Source organism: Bos indicus x Bos taurus, chromosome 3, assembly GCF_003369695.1.
Source record: "Bos indicus x Bos taurus breed Angus x Brahman F1 hybrid chromosome 3, Bos_hybrid_MaternalHap_v2.0, whole genome shotgun sequence".
In the NCBI taxonomy this organism is placed as follows: domain Eukaryota; kingdom Metazoa; phylum Chordata; class Mammalia; order Artiodactyla; family Bovidae; genus Bos; species Bos indicus x Bos taurus.
The window spans coordinates 94,702,466-94,716,195 of NC_040078.1; the positions used below are offsets into that span (position 1 = coordinate 94,702,466).

At 35.5% G+C, this 13,730-nt stretch overlaps 1 protein-coding gene across 8 annotated transcripts in view; it reads right to left on the bottom strand.

Moving 5' to 3' along the window:
- Nucleotides 1-13,730, bottom strand: part of OSBPL9 (oxysterol binding protein like 9) — a 164,047-nt gene that overhangs the window by 31,206 nt on the left and 119,111 nt on the right. For all 8 annotated transcript variants that reach the window (XM_027537274.1, XM_027537273.1, XM_027537276.1 and 5 more), the window contains 4 exons: nt 10,655-10,750; nt 9,799-9,846; nt 8,788-8,817; nt 7,730-7,780 (listed from right to left, as the gene is read on the bottom strand). In XM_027537274.1, coding sequence (XP_027393075.1) covers nt 7,730-7,780; nt 8,788-8,817; nt 9,799-9,846; nt 10,655-10,750 — 225 coding nt within the window. The remainder of the gene's footprint in view (nt 1-7,729; nt 7,781-8,787; nt 8,818-9,798; nt 9,847-10,654; nt 10,751-13,730) is intronic.

Below are 13,730 nucleotides of genomic sequence, written 5' to 3' on the forward strand. Positions count from 1 at the left end.
AAGAAAGTAACCTTAAGAGTTCTTATCACACAAAAATTTTTTTCTATTTCTCTGATTTTGTATCTAAATGACATAATGGATGCTCACTAAACAGACTGTGATAAACTTTTATGATGTATTAATAGTAAAGTCAATCACACCCATAACTTACACAGTGCAGTCTCCTGTATCTCAATAAAACTGGAAGAAAAAAAATAAATATCTGACAATTTTTCCCTCAAAGTGTTCTCAATAATAAACGCTATCTACAGGGTATTTTAAGGCAGGGTTTACTATTTTTGTTACTGTTTTGCTTTATCTTTCAAGGCAGAGTCAAATCTAGATGAACCTACAGACTATTAAACACCTTAGTACCAATCCATTCCCATCATGAACTTAAGGAATTTTGTTCTACTATTTTAAAGGGTTTATAACACTCATTCCCACCCCCACCCTACCTTTCTTTTTAAAAATTTTATTGTTCTTGTTTTGTATGTAAACCACAAGTTGCCTTTTATCAGGGTCAGCTAAAGCTCAATTTCAAGTACTACCGAACCAGAGATTCAATTGAAATCAATGTGAATTATGTTAATTAAACAAAGAAAGGATCTAATGCTACTTCCCACTTAGATTATAAATATGTTTATCTGATTTTACATCCCTCATTCCTTAACACAATGGATATTCTCTTCTTCAAACAAACCAACATGACTGAGATCTGGAAATATGGTCATAACAAAAACACCAGCACAATATAATTTGGGAAGACTTTTGACCAGAATTATAGACTCCAGATGGTGACTGCAGCCATGAAATTAAAAGACGCTTACTCCTTGGAAGGAAAGTTATGACCAACCTAGAGAGCATATTCAAAAGCAGAGACATTACTTGGCCAACAAAACTCCGTCTAGTCAAGGCTATGGTTTTTCCTGTGGTCATGTATGGATGTGAGAGTTGGACTGTGAAGAAGGCTGAGTGCCGAAGAATTGGTGCTTTTGAACTGTGGTGTTGGAGAAGACTCTTGAGAGTCCCTTGGGCTGCAAGGAGATCCAACCAGTCCATTCTGAAGGAGATCGGCCCTGAGATTTCTTTGGAAGGAATGATGCTAAAGCTGAAACTCCAGTACTTTGGCCACCTCATGTGAAGAGTTGACTCACTGGAAAAGACTCTGATGCTGGGAGGGATTGGAAGCAGGAGGAGAAGGGGACGACAGAGGATGAGATGGCTGGATGGCATCACTGACTCGATGGACGTGTCTGAGTGAACTCCGGGAGTTGGTGATGGACAGGGAGGCCTGGCGTGCTGCGATTCATGGGGTCGCAAAGAGTCGGACACGACTGAGCGACTGAACTGAACTGAACTGAACTGATAGACTCTAGTATTTTAAAACCATGCCTACTGACAAAATTTATGAAATATGTTCCCATCTTTCTAATAAGGAAATGGAGTCTAATGAAAGCTCTCTTAATTATGGGCCTATACATGTGCTTATTACATAAATTAAAAAATAAATGTGCTATGGAGATGAAAGAAAATTTCCAATTCAGTTTGATGACATTCAACAATGGGACTAGGACAACTGGATATCCACATTAAAAAAAAAAAAAAGAACTTGGATCCATACCTCATACCACAAAGATTAACTCAAAGTAGATTATACATAGACTTAAATGTAAGAGCTAAAACTATAAGACTCAAAAGAAAACACAGGAATAAATCTTTGTAATTGAGGCTTAGGCAATGATTTCTCAGAAAAGTCACCAAAGCCAAAAGCAACAGAAGACTGATAAATTGGATTTCATAAAATTTAAAATTCGCATGCTTCTCAGGACACTATAAAGAACGTAAAAGGACAACCCACAGACTTGAAGAAAAATTTCTAAGTCATATATCTGATAAGTTGTATCCAGAAGACATAAAACCACCCTTACAACTAAATAATAAGATTAAAATAGCCATCTAAAAAAATGGGCAAAGAATGTGAACACTTTTCCAGAAATGCAAATGAAAATCACTATGAGACACCACTAGAATGGCTATAATCAAAAAGATAATCACAAATGTTGGTGAGGACGTGGGGCAAATAGAACATTTACGCATTACGAAGAGAATATAAAATGGTGTGGCTGCTTTGAAAAGTAGTCTAGCAGTTTCTCAAAAAGTTAAACAGAGAGTTACCCTAACCCAGTAACTCCACTCCTAGGTATGTACTTAATAGAAATGAAAATAAGCATCCACACAAAAACATCATACACAAATGTTCAGAGAGGCATTATTCATAATGGTCAAAAACCAAAAACAAGCCAAATGTTGTATATTATAAACAAAATGTAGTGTATCATTCAAAAGAATATTATTCAGCAATTAAAAGGAATTTGGTCCTGATTCATGCTACAACATGATCAACCTTGAAAACATTATACTAAGTGAAAGAAGCCTGTCACAAAATACCACGTACTATATGATCCTAAATATATAAAATGTCCAGAATAGGCAAGTCTGTGCTGTGGCGTGTGTACTCAAGTCATGTTCGACTCTGTGACCCCATGGATGGTAGCCTGCCAGGCTCCTCTGTCCATGGAATTTTCTAGGCAAAAGTAATGGAATGGGTTGCTATATCCTACTGCAGGCAATGTTCCCAACCAAGAGGTCGAACCCACCTCTCCTGAATTGGCAAGTGCATTCTTTACCACTGTACCACTTGGGAAGCCCTATAGGCAAGTTTAAGACAGAAAATAGATTAGTAGTTGCCAGGAAATTAGAGGAGAGGCAGGAGCAAGGGTGAGTGAGGGAAAGAGGTATAGGGACTGAACTCTTCATAGGTCTCATGTTTCTTTATTGGGGGGTGGTGACAAAATGTGCTAAATTAGATTATAGTGATGGCTGTACAACTTCGTAAATATACCAAAAACCATTAAAGCATAAACTTTAAATGAACGAATTTTATGATGTGTGTGAGAGTTGGACATAAAGAAGGCTGAGTGCCGAAGAATTCATGCTTTTGAACTGTGGTGTTGGAGAGTCCCTTGCACTGCAAGGAGATCAGTCCTGAGTGTTCATTGGAAGGACTGATGTTGAAGCTGAAACTCCAATACTTTGGCCACCTGATGCGAAGAACTGACTCATTGGAAAAGACCCTGATGCTGGGAAAGATTGAGGGCAGGAGGAGAAGTGGACGACAGAGGATGGTTGGATGGCATCACCAACTCAATGGACATGGGTTTGAGCAAACTCAGGGAGATGCAGAAGGACAGGAAAGCCTGACGTACTGCAGTCCATGGGGTCGCAAAGAGTCGGACATGACTTAGTGACTGAACAAGAAAATCTCATTTTAAGAAAAGTCTGATGAGAAATTAATGAATGCTGAGATGTAAAGAAAAAGTCTACAAAGAAAAATATTCTAAGGAGAGAATCTGGGATCCGAGGATAACTTAAAAGACACATCTACTTTAAAAGTATCTAGGTGGCATAGTGGTAAAGAATGTCTGCTGATACAGGAGATGCAAGAGATGTGGGTTTGATCCCGAGGTTGGGAAGATCCCCTAGAGTAGGAAATGGCAACCCATTTCAGTATTTTTGTCTGGAAAATTCCATGGATAGAGGAGCCTGGCAGGCTACAGTCCATGGGATCGCAGAGTCTGACACAACTGAGCACACAGTACACAACATGGTCAGACAACTCAGTTCTAAAATTATAATCCAGAGTTGTGAAGTCCAGTCTGGAAGCCACTAGTCACATGTAGCTATTCAGCAGCTGAATGTGGCTGGTTCAAAGTATAAAACATACCCAGGATAGTGATGACTTAGTGCTAAGGGAGAAGGAGAGAGAAAATGAAATATTTCATCAGTGAATGAATTTTTATATTGACTACATGTTGAAATGCTATTATTTTGGGTATAATTAGTTAAATAAAATACATTATTAATTTCCCTTGCTTGTATGAGTTGTGACTTTTGGTCATATCACCTAATCTTGATGAACTGATCAAGTCCTCTGCTGTAGGGGTCTCCCAGATTATGTTCACTCTGCTCCCTCCCCTCACTCCTTACTTCCTCTGCAGTTCCCCATGAATGGAACACTGCTGTCTCTACCTATGGGTCAAAGGAAGAATGAAGTTATATAAGCTAACACAACTTAACCGAAAATCCCAATAACCAAGGAATGCCCAAACTTTGCTGCACATTAGAATCAACTTGGGAACTGCAAAATCCAGTGCCTAGGCTGACACACCACAGCAACTACAAGAATGTCTGGGGGTGGGAAGCATGCATCAGAATTGTTAAAGGCCCCCCTGGTGGTTCTAATGTGCAAGCAAAGTTTGGGAACCAATGCACTAATCATTCAGGCAGGTGGGAAGCTTTAGGGAGTGAGAATTAAAAGGAAAGACTTGGAAAACTGGAAGAAGATTAAAACCCAACCTTTGCATGCTAAATCAAACCCCAAACAACAAAGGTATCGAATTATCTATATTCTTTTTTTGGCCATGTCTATTTGGAGCCTCAGATGAACGTACCTTTTCCAGAGTAGCTGATCCCAAAATTTTATTAACCCACCAGGGCAGAATAATCCCCCAAAGTAACTATAACAATTTATATTTCCATCAGTTCTCAAAATTATACCAACATGCCATTTGGTGGCTTTAAAATTTATGCCCTCCTGGAGAAGTTTTTTGTTTTTTTTTTTTAAACTTAACAATTATTTAGGACTAATTAATGCTTGGTACTAAGAGCACCACAAACACTAATTCATTTAAGCTTCACACTACCAGTAAGAGTACAGATACTATTATTATCCCATTTTATATAGGAGAAAACCAAAGCAAAGAGGGTAAATAAACTTGCTCAAACGGTGGAGCAAAGATGCAAACTCAGTCTGGCTCTGAAGTCCATGCTCTTAAATATAAGGTAATGTTGCCTCTCATTATTATTTAAAAACTAATAACTTAATCATAGATTGACTGATTAGCCAAAGATTAATTTACAAGGATGATGAGTCACATGGCTAACTAAAAAATCATACATATACTGGAAATACTAAACCATGAACTATTACAAATTATGTATTAAAAAATGCATTCAAAACTCACAGTTATTATCAGGTCCCTGCTATGTGGCAGGCAACGTTCTAGACACAGGATACATCACTGTTATGGAGTAAATGTCTATGCACCACCCCCCAATTCAAACAATGAAGCCCTAACCTTAGTGGGGCTGTATTTGGAGTAAGGGAAGTAAATTAAGGTTAAATAAGGTCTTCAGGATGGGGCCCCAATCCATTAAATGTCCTCTTAAGAAGAGATATGAGAGTTCTCATTCATGCTCACTTTCAATGTGTACATACCAAGGGAAGGCCCTGTAAGGACTGAGAGGGTGGCTGCCTACAAACCAGGAAGAGTCCTCGCCAGAAACCATATCCATAGGAACCTTGATCTTGGACTTCTAGCCTTCAAAACTGTGAGAAAATATATTTCTGGTGTTGAAGTCACCCGGTCTGTGGTATTTTTGTTATGGCAGTGCAAGCATTCTAATACAAGTAGTAAATAAGACAAAGTATTCACGGAGATTATAGTCAGGTATAGACAGACAATAAACAAGATACCATGTAAATCTGGCTAATGATGCAAGGCCAAGAAGAAAAAGAAAACTAATGGGAGGGTAAGATTATTTTAGATAGAGTGGTCAGTAAGGTCTCTCCAAAGAGAGTTCATGTGCATGGAAATTTGAAAAAAAGTAAAGAAGCAAACCCCAAAGTCTGGAAGAAATACCTTCTAGGCAGAGGGGAAAGCAAATACAAATCCCTGAAGCAGAAAATGCTTGGCCTGAGAAAAAGAAAACAGGCCAATGTTGTCATAACAGTGTAATCAAGCAAAATGAAGTGAGGGAGTAGTGACGGCTCAAACGCCATTAAGTTATCCTTAGTTATTTAAATTCCATTCCAGGGAAGTGGGAAACCATTAAGAGGATTTGAGCAGGCAAGTGACACGGCCTGATTTACACTTAAATTGTTTAAAAATACATAGAGTTCACATATGGTACATAAATAATTTGAGGGCTATATCTGTACATAAAAAGCTTGAACAGTGAAATTCTTTCTGGAAAAAATTAAAAAGCCAAACTTCATTTACTTGATCCATGTTATCCATTCTAAACTGAAATGCAGGTCCATTAAGCTGGGCTACAACAAACAGGTAGCAAGTACTGACGTAATTGTATAAATTTCTAGAATAAAGTTTTTCTAATTTGAATTGTAACTCATTCAAAAGACAGAGCATCAAAAATGTTCTTCTTGGGTAGCTAAATGGTGAGCTACTGAAAGAGGCTAGGCCGCTCTGTTTTACAAAGAGCAGCTATCTCAAGTACTGAATGGGCTTCCCTGGTGGCTCAGACTGTAAAGAATCTGCCGGCAATGAAGAAGACCCAGGTTTGATCCCTGGGTCAGGAAGATACCCTGGAGAAGGGAATGGCAACCCACTCCAGTATTCTTGCCTGGAGAATTCCATGATTTGCAGAGATGATCCAAATTAGTCTAAACACTATCAGTTCTTCCTCAATTTTCTAGAGAAGACATTCCCTAAAATACCTATCTACTCACACTGAGCTTAACGTTTTTTACTGGTTATCTGTATATAAGCTTTTGGGTGATTGTAGGTGCCCCAACCCACTCATGTAATTTCACAGAAAAGAAAACACAAAATAAAAACCTTACCCCCATTTATGCCTCCAACCCTATTTTCCCTTTATAATACATTCTGATCCACAAAAATAGATGGGAAATTTAGAAACATATATAGAAAATCAGGCATAGTCATCAAAAATACCTAGAAAATGAACACGAGTCCTTAAATTCCGACACTTTAATAGCCTCAAAAGAAAATGATACTTCCCCTCAGCCCTACACTTACAAACTTAATAGCCATACTATCTAAGCAGAAATGCATTTTTCTATACTATTGTGTCATTAACAATGCTAGGAAAATAGTGTTCATTATTAGGCAAACACGTATATACAACTGAATACGTAAAATAGGCCACATAATTAAAAACTTAAACATTTCCAAACCTGGTTGCTGAATTGGCTGCCCACCTGCTTTTAGCCACTGGCCAGAAACAGAGGTGCAGTCAATGGTAAAAAAAAAAAAAAAAAAAAAACACAACTTTTTTTAATACTTATTTTCAAATACTAAAATTTTTATTTCTCAAAAGTACATTTTTAGGTTGAATACACCAAAATTTTTTAGAAACGCAGGCAATATCCATGAAATTGTTACCCAGTCACAATAACCAAAAATATTTATTCTATGAATAAGGAATAGCAGTTTATTAATGTAATTCAGTACTAGAAAAAATGTGTAAAAAACAATTTTATCTCCATTATACTCTTCATTGTGGATGAACAAAAATAATTCTGCTAAAATTCAATTCCTTTTTTCCTAAGAAAATCTTTTTTGTGAAAGATTTTGCAAAATATGTCTGTGTTTCAAGCAGTGATAATGGAAAGGGTGAGTCATTCAAATGTGCTCCCTTCCTTCCCAGCCACCATCACAAATGACTTCATCAAAAACAGGCACAGGCTGGCAAGTAACATCCAAACACAACAGTTTTTCAACAGTAACAGGAACCCCAAAATAGAACTTAAATTTACTGTAGAAAGGTACTATATTTTAGAACTGAGTATTTTGGTTACTAGAGAAAAATGCCATTACATTTAAATCCCATTAAATGAAAATAATCAAAAATAAACTTTACTTACTTTAGCGATCTGCAGCAACACAATGCAGTGTTTAATTGACTCTACCATGCTCTATAAAAACAAAATGCTGATTTTAGATCTTGCCCCCAATAAAACGGCCATGTAATGTGAAAGCTTAAAATATAAAAATCAGTTCAAATACACAGGATTTTAAGTCTTCTCTACATAAGAAATACCCTCTCTGGATTTCGAGTGGGTTCTAATATATGTGTGTGTGCGCGCGCGTGTCCATCTAACTCTTTGCGACCCCCTGGACTGTAGCCTCTAGCCATGGGATTCTCTAGGGAAGAATATTGGAGTGGGTTGCTGTTTCCTTCTCCAGGGGCTCTTTTGGACTCAGGGATCCAACACAGGTCTCCTGTGTTGCAGGCAGATTCTTCACTGTCTGAGACACCAGGAAATATGCTGATAGTGGCAAATGAAATTATTATTAGCAATTCTATGAATCATTTGGGAATGCCAAAAAATTGTTAATTTACACTGAATAATATCTAAGTACGGGACCGGTGGTGTAATGGATAATGCGTCTGACTATGGATCAGAAGATTCTGAATGGGATATGAATCTGATTAACTTCCAAATTCTTAGATCAACAGCAGGCTATCTCAATGCAAATTCTCAAAATGTCATTCAAGACTTTCATGGAATTATGGAGAATAAAGGATCCTATCAAAATACTGGTGAACCTATAATACTACTATATCTGTATATAAAATGCTTTTATCAAAATAGAAGTTTTATTAGCAGTCCAGTACATAATGTCAGAAGGCCAGTATATCAGAAAACTCAAATGTACATTGTGTGTGGATAACACTTTTTATCCAACGATCTCAAAAAGACAAGACCAGAAACATAAAATGGCATCTGAAGTCAATTCAATTCAAAGGATTATTCTATTCATTTAAATTCCTTTAGAAAATAACACAGCTCTTAAACTCTTGTAAAAATTCATAAAAATTAAAATCTCAATTGCTCTTATTAATAGTAGCAGCTTAAAACAGAAACATTTTAAAGTACTTTCTAATGCAAAGCCAGAGTTACTCAAACATATAACTTACATTTGTTGTCTCTTTGAGGGTTTCAATTTTCTGTGAAAAATAAGTTTAAATAAATTGTCAGAAACACAAGGAGATATCATTGCTGTTTTTTACTGGTTAGTCATTTAAAGAATTTTGACTAAAAATGTACTCATTACTCTAAGTGAGTTCAGGCAGGTTGCAGAGTGCTTTTAGTTGTACTTCTTAATTTAAATCAAACATTTAAATAAAAAATTCAAACACTTTATGGATTACATCCTCAAATAAAATTCATGTGGTTCAATTCAAGATTTGTAAGAATAATATAAAACATTCTTACTCCTTACCTGAAAGCAAGTTTTGTCTTTTCTATAGGATACGTTATGTGATTTTAAAATGCTTATTTTAGAATCACTTTAAACTTTGCAAAGCTGCTTAAAAATGACATGAAACTAAATTCCAAAACTAAGAAGGTGAGCTAAACATGACTCACTACTATTACCAAGTGTAAAAGAGCCAAATGCAAGGCTATGATTAATAGAAATGCAAAAACATAAATGATGGTGCATCAGGAAATCTAGTCAAGGAAAAGAAAAACATTAATTGAACAAAGAAAATAATATTCAAACTACAAAGTGGTTGGCAAAAACCCAAAGGGAGGAACTATAATTAAAGCAACATTCATTTTGTGTCCTCATCTGTGGCTTCTGGTTTATTTTGAAAATTTTACCAGTTGCCTTATTAATATCTGAAGTGACCACATGTAAATTTAATAAATTTTTACCTTCAACGTATGATCCCTCAACAGAAAGAACTTATTCCTAGGAAAGTGGTACTTACACAAAGGGTATCATAATAAAAATTTCAGTTATTCTTTTGTTCAATTATGAAACCACACCAGAAATGCACCAGAAAACTCCCCTTAAAACCTATATGGCACATTATAAGAGGTGAACAGTAAAGTAGTCAAAACACTGAGGTCCTTCTATTACTTCTCCAAAAGGCTCCTGGTTTAAAAATTTTTTAAGTCAAAATCATGATTATGGAAGTTACCTTTCTCTGTTCATCATCTTTGCAGTTTTGAAGTTTGTCATCAAAAAGCTACAGGATTAAAAAAAAGAAAAGATTATAGTATCAAGCTATTTTACTACATTGTATATGTTTACTAAACAAAGAAAAACAACCATATTTCTTCCAGGGATGATTTATACATGGTTAAAAGTATAATCTTTCTTAAAATACAAGATAACATGTATTTTTCCAAGGCACTGTTATCAAGTCAAATTCTACTAAACTATCTTAAACAGTCAAGATCAATTACTCTGGTAGCATTACAAAGCGAAAGAAAATATATGACTTTAAGAACTTTAAATGTCAGTTCGAATCTGTTTTTTTCTGCCTTGTCTTTCAACTTTATCAACATTTCTTTTTCTCTCCAGGACCTTTGCTAGTAATTAATTTTAAAGTGGGAATTGAAGGAGACAATTTTAGTAATGATAAAGGATGTAAAGAAATAAACTCTTCCAAACTCCTAACTCACCCAAATAAGAAAAGCCCTTAAAAACTAAACCACTTAAAATTTACCAGTTTCAGAGAACTTTTAAACAAAATATGAAACTAACCTTGTTTTATTTCCTTCTAATTATGTTTAGGTTAGTTTTTAAAATTGCTGAAGGACTAGTAAGCGTTGTAAAGTAACATTCAGTTCAGTTGCTGCTCAGTCGTGTCCGACTCTTTGTGACCCCATGGACTGCAGCACACCAGGCTTCCCTATCCATCACCGACTCCTGGAACTTGCTCAAACTCATGTCCATCGAGCCGGTAACATTAAGTAATTGTTTTTACTCAAAATCAAGCTCTGGAACATTTACTACTTTATATCAATTCAATATATAATCGAATACCATACCTTCAACTGTTCTATCAAGATTTGTAGGTATGCATCAGCCTCTGTAAGTTTCTTATCAAAGTCCTGGACACTAGGAACAAATCCTGAATCCAAACCCTAGAGGGGGAAAAAATTGCAATAAATCCCAGCAATGTCTAATAGTACAAAAGATCATCCTTCATATGTGACACTTCACTTTTCTAAATTAAAAATAGTCTTTTACATAAATAATAGGTCTATTTAAATTATCTAAATTCTCCAAGAATAGTTGGTACATCAATCTCCTTCATGAACTTCTAGCACTATTCCCTTCTCATCAATTACATGTGCTGCTGTTCAAATTAGGATTTATCCTGCTTTTTCAGAATAATTTTCTTCTCTCCCAAAAGCCCCATACTGGGCTCCAGAGCAACAATAATTTAGCTAAAGGAACATGCACAAAACCTAGATTACCCTCTTATTTCCCCCCTATTTTTTGTTCAGTTCAATCCTCCTCCAGTCCCCTAATCTCAACTTTATATTCTCATTGTTCTCCTATTCCCTAAATTACCCCATTAGCTCAGATGTTTTCCTCCTCCTCCTCCCTTATTTAAAAAAAGAAGGAAAACAAAATTCTCACCTCTTCTAAGAGGGCCCTCCCTAAGTGAAAGTGACAACACTTCTGTCTTACCTTCCCTACTCATCTTCCCCCTTGGCATGAACATTACACTCTCGACATAGTTTAAATGTTTATTTATTTAGAGGGCCCACTTATTTCTCAGTTTTACAATTCAGAATGTGCATGTCCTACTTTTTGTACACTAAAAATTTTAAGCTCTAAGAGTATAGGATTCCTATGCTTTAACTCTACTCAAAAGAAAGTTTTGAGTTTATCATCTTTGACTGAAAAATACATTAATCTTGGTTGTAAAAGACAAAACAGTCTGAGATCAAAAAAGGCTATCATCTTGCCATATTTGCATGACTAGAAGTCATGCAGTTAAACAGGGAAATAAGGGTCAGGAACCAATAAAGTCACAATCCCAACCCAACCACAAAACCCTGCACTAAAAGGCTGAGACACACTGCTCCAATATAACATACTTGACCTTCAATGTTTTTTGTTCCCCTCCGTTTTGCCAAAAAACTGCTTATCATTTCACACTCTCCATTTTAGTCAGTTGAGGCCAGAGTTCATTTTATATTAAACCAACACCTCACCTTACCTAACACTGTCATTAGCAAAGCATTTTTTCCACCATGATCTCAAACATCAGATTGACACAGTATATAGCATTATGGAAACAACAATGGGTTGGCAGACCTGGTTTCTAGTTACAGCTCAGCCACTAACAAGATACTGTGTTTCTCTAAGCTATTTTCTTACCTCCAAATACAGGCTCCTCCTCCTACTATTATTAATGTGGCAGCTATGACTTCTACTAAAGACTATAATTACTATCAATAACTACTGTTACTACTGCTGTTCTTCCCAAACTAAAATTTAAATTCATAAACAAAGCATTAAAAACCTAACTCTTATTAAGATCATGGGAAAAACAACTAATCTTGTAATTCATTTTCTTTTTCAAATTCAAAGGCAACAAAAACTGCCTACTTTTTTTCTTACATACACACTGAGAAACTACTTGAAATGAGGACTGAAAATAAGAGATGTCATGTAAAAAAAAGTTTAAGAAAGAAAAATAATAAGCAATGTATGTAAAATCCAGATATATTTATAAAAATTGTAAACACCTTCATTTTTAAAGATAACCCCTAAGACACTGTTTTAGAAACACTTCCTTCCTATGCAGAATATAATAAAAGATGTGGGAAAGAAAGGATAAATCCATCACATTCCAGAGATACTACAGTATTGTACTAAGAAAGTAGGGAGTGATTCCTTTCAATGTAACTACACCACAGGAATATAGGAAGGACTGCTTGGCTTACTTTTTGTTTCAAAAGCGATATAATTATCAATAACTTAACTATAAACCTCATTAAAATCAGTTAAATACATTATTCTTGCTAAATATTTAAAAAGTCAATGGCATGCTCATAAATAAAAAGGTGAAGGATCTAAATGAGAAAAAGTGATCTTCAAGAATTTTCCCTCTTCTGAATCCATTTAGAACCACCACTATAAAAATCTAATTAACATAACCTTCTAGACAAATCACTATTTGATTAAAAATCCCCCAATAAGTAAATGGAAAAACTTAGATTTAAATTACTATGATCTGAAAGCTACCTAAATTAAGTCTTAAAAACAACTCTTTGATTTTACTATTAATATAATCATGCGAACCTCACTGTGGCTCTTTTCTCAGACCTGCCTCTCCCTAGACAGTCTTCCACAACATTCCTTTACCCTTAAAACCCCCAACATCGTAACATCCAAGTCAAAGATCTACTCAACAATCCACTTTTCTCTATGTACTGTATAATAGGAAGTTTGTAACAATAGTTATTAGCTTAAAATCCCAGAACTGGCCTAAACTCTCTTGCATAGTAAATTCATAAATCTTTGGTATACCTTAAAATAAAATCTACATATAGAATTTCCCATCTGCAATCAATAAAATAACATGTACACACTGATTTAATGTGGATAAGCAATGCTAGTAATTAAGCTGTTTTCTCAAATCTTTTAAGAATTATGTGCTAGAGGAAAATATATGTTTTCACCACATACTGTGATTCAGGACATGGAATTAAAGCCATGCAGTCCAACCTCCCACTCAACAGCAGTTACTTTTATAATGTTCTTGAAAGTCATCTAGTCTTAGAGTATCTTAAGAGAAAAGGAACTTATTACCTTCTAACATACATAAACGATTTCATAAAATCCCTTTATTATTCTTTTCATTCAACATTTAAAACATAAGGTATTACACTTATTCATATCCTTTTTAAGGGACTTGTGTTTTTAAAAAGGTCATAAAAATAGAATATAGTCCTTTACCATGTCGAGAGTGGTCTGTCTTCTTTTGAATAGAACTCAGAACAGGCAGACCATTTAAAACACTATGACTTCATACTTCCTACAGTGACATCTTAGCTCTTGGGAACAAGCAGGTTGGGAGTCAAACAGACTCTGTACTTACCTTTT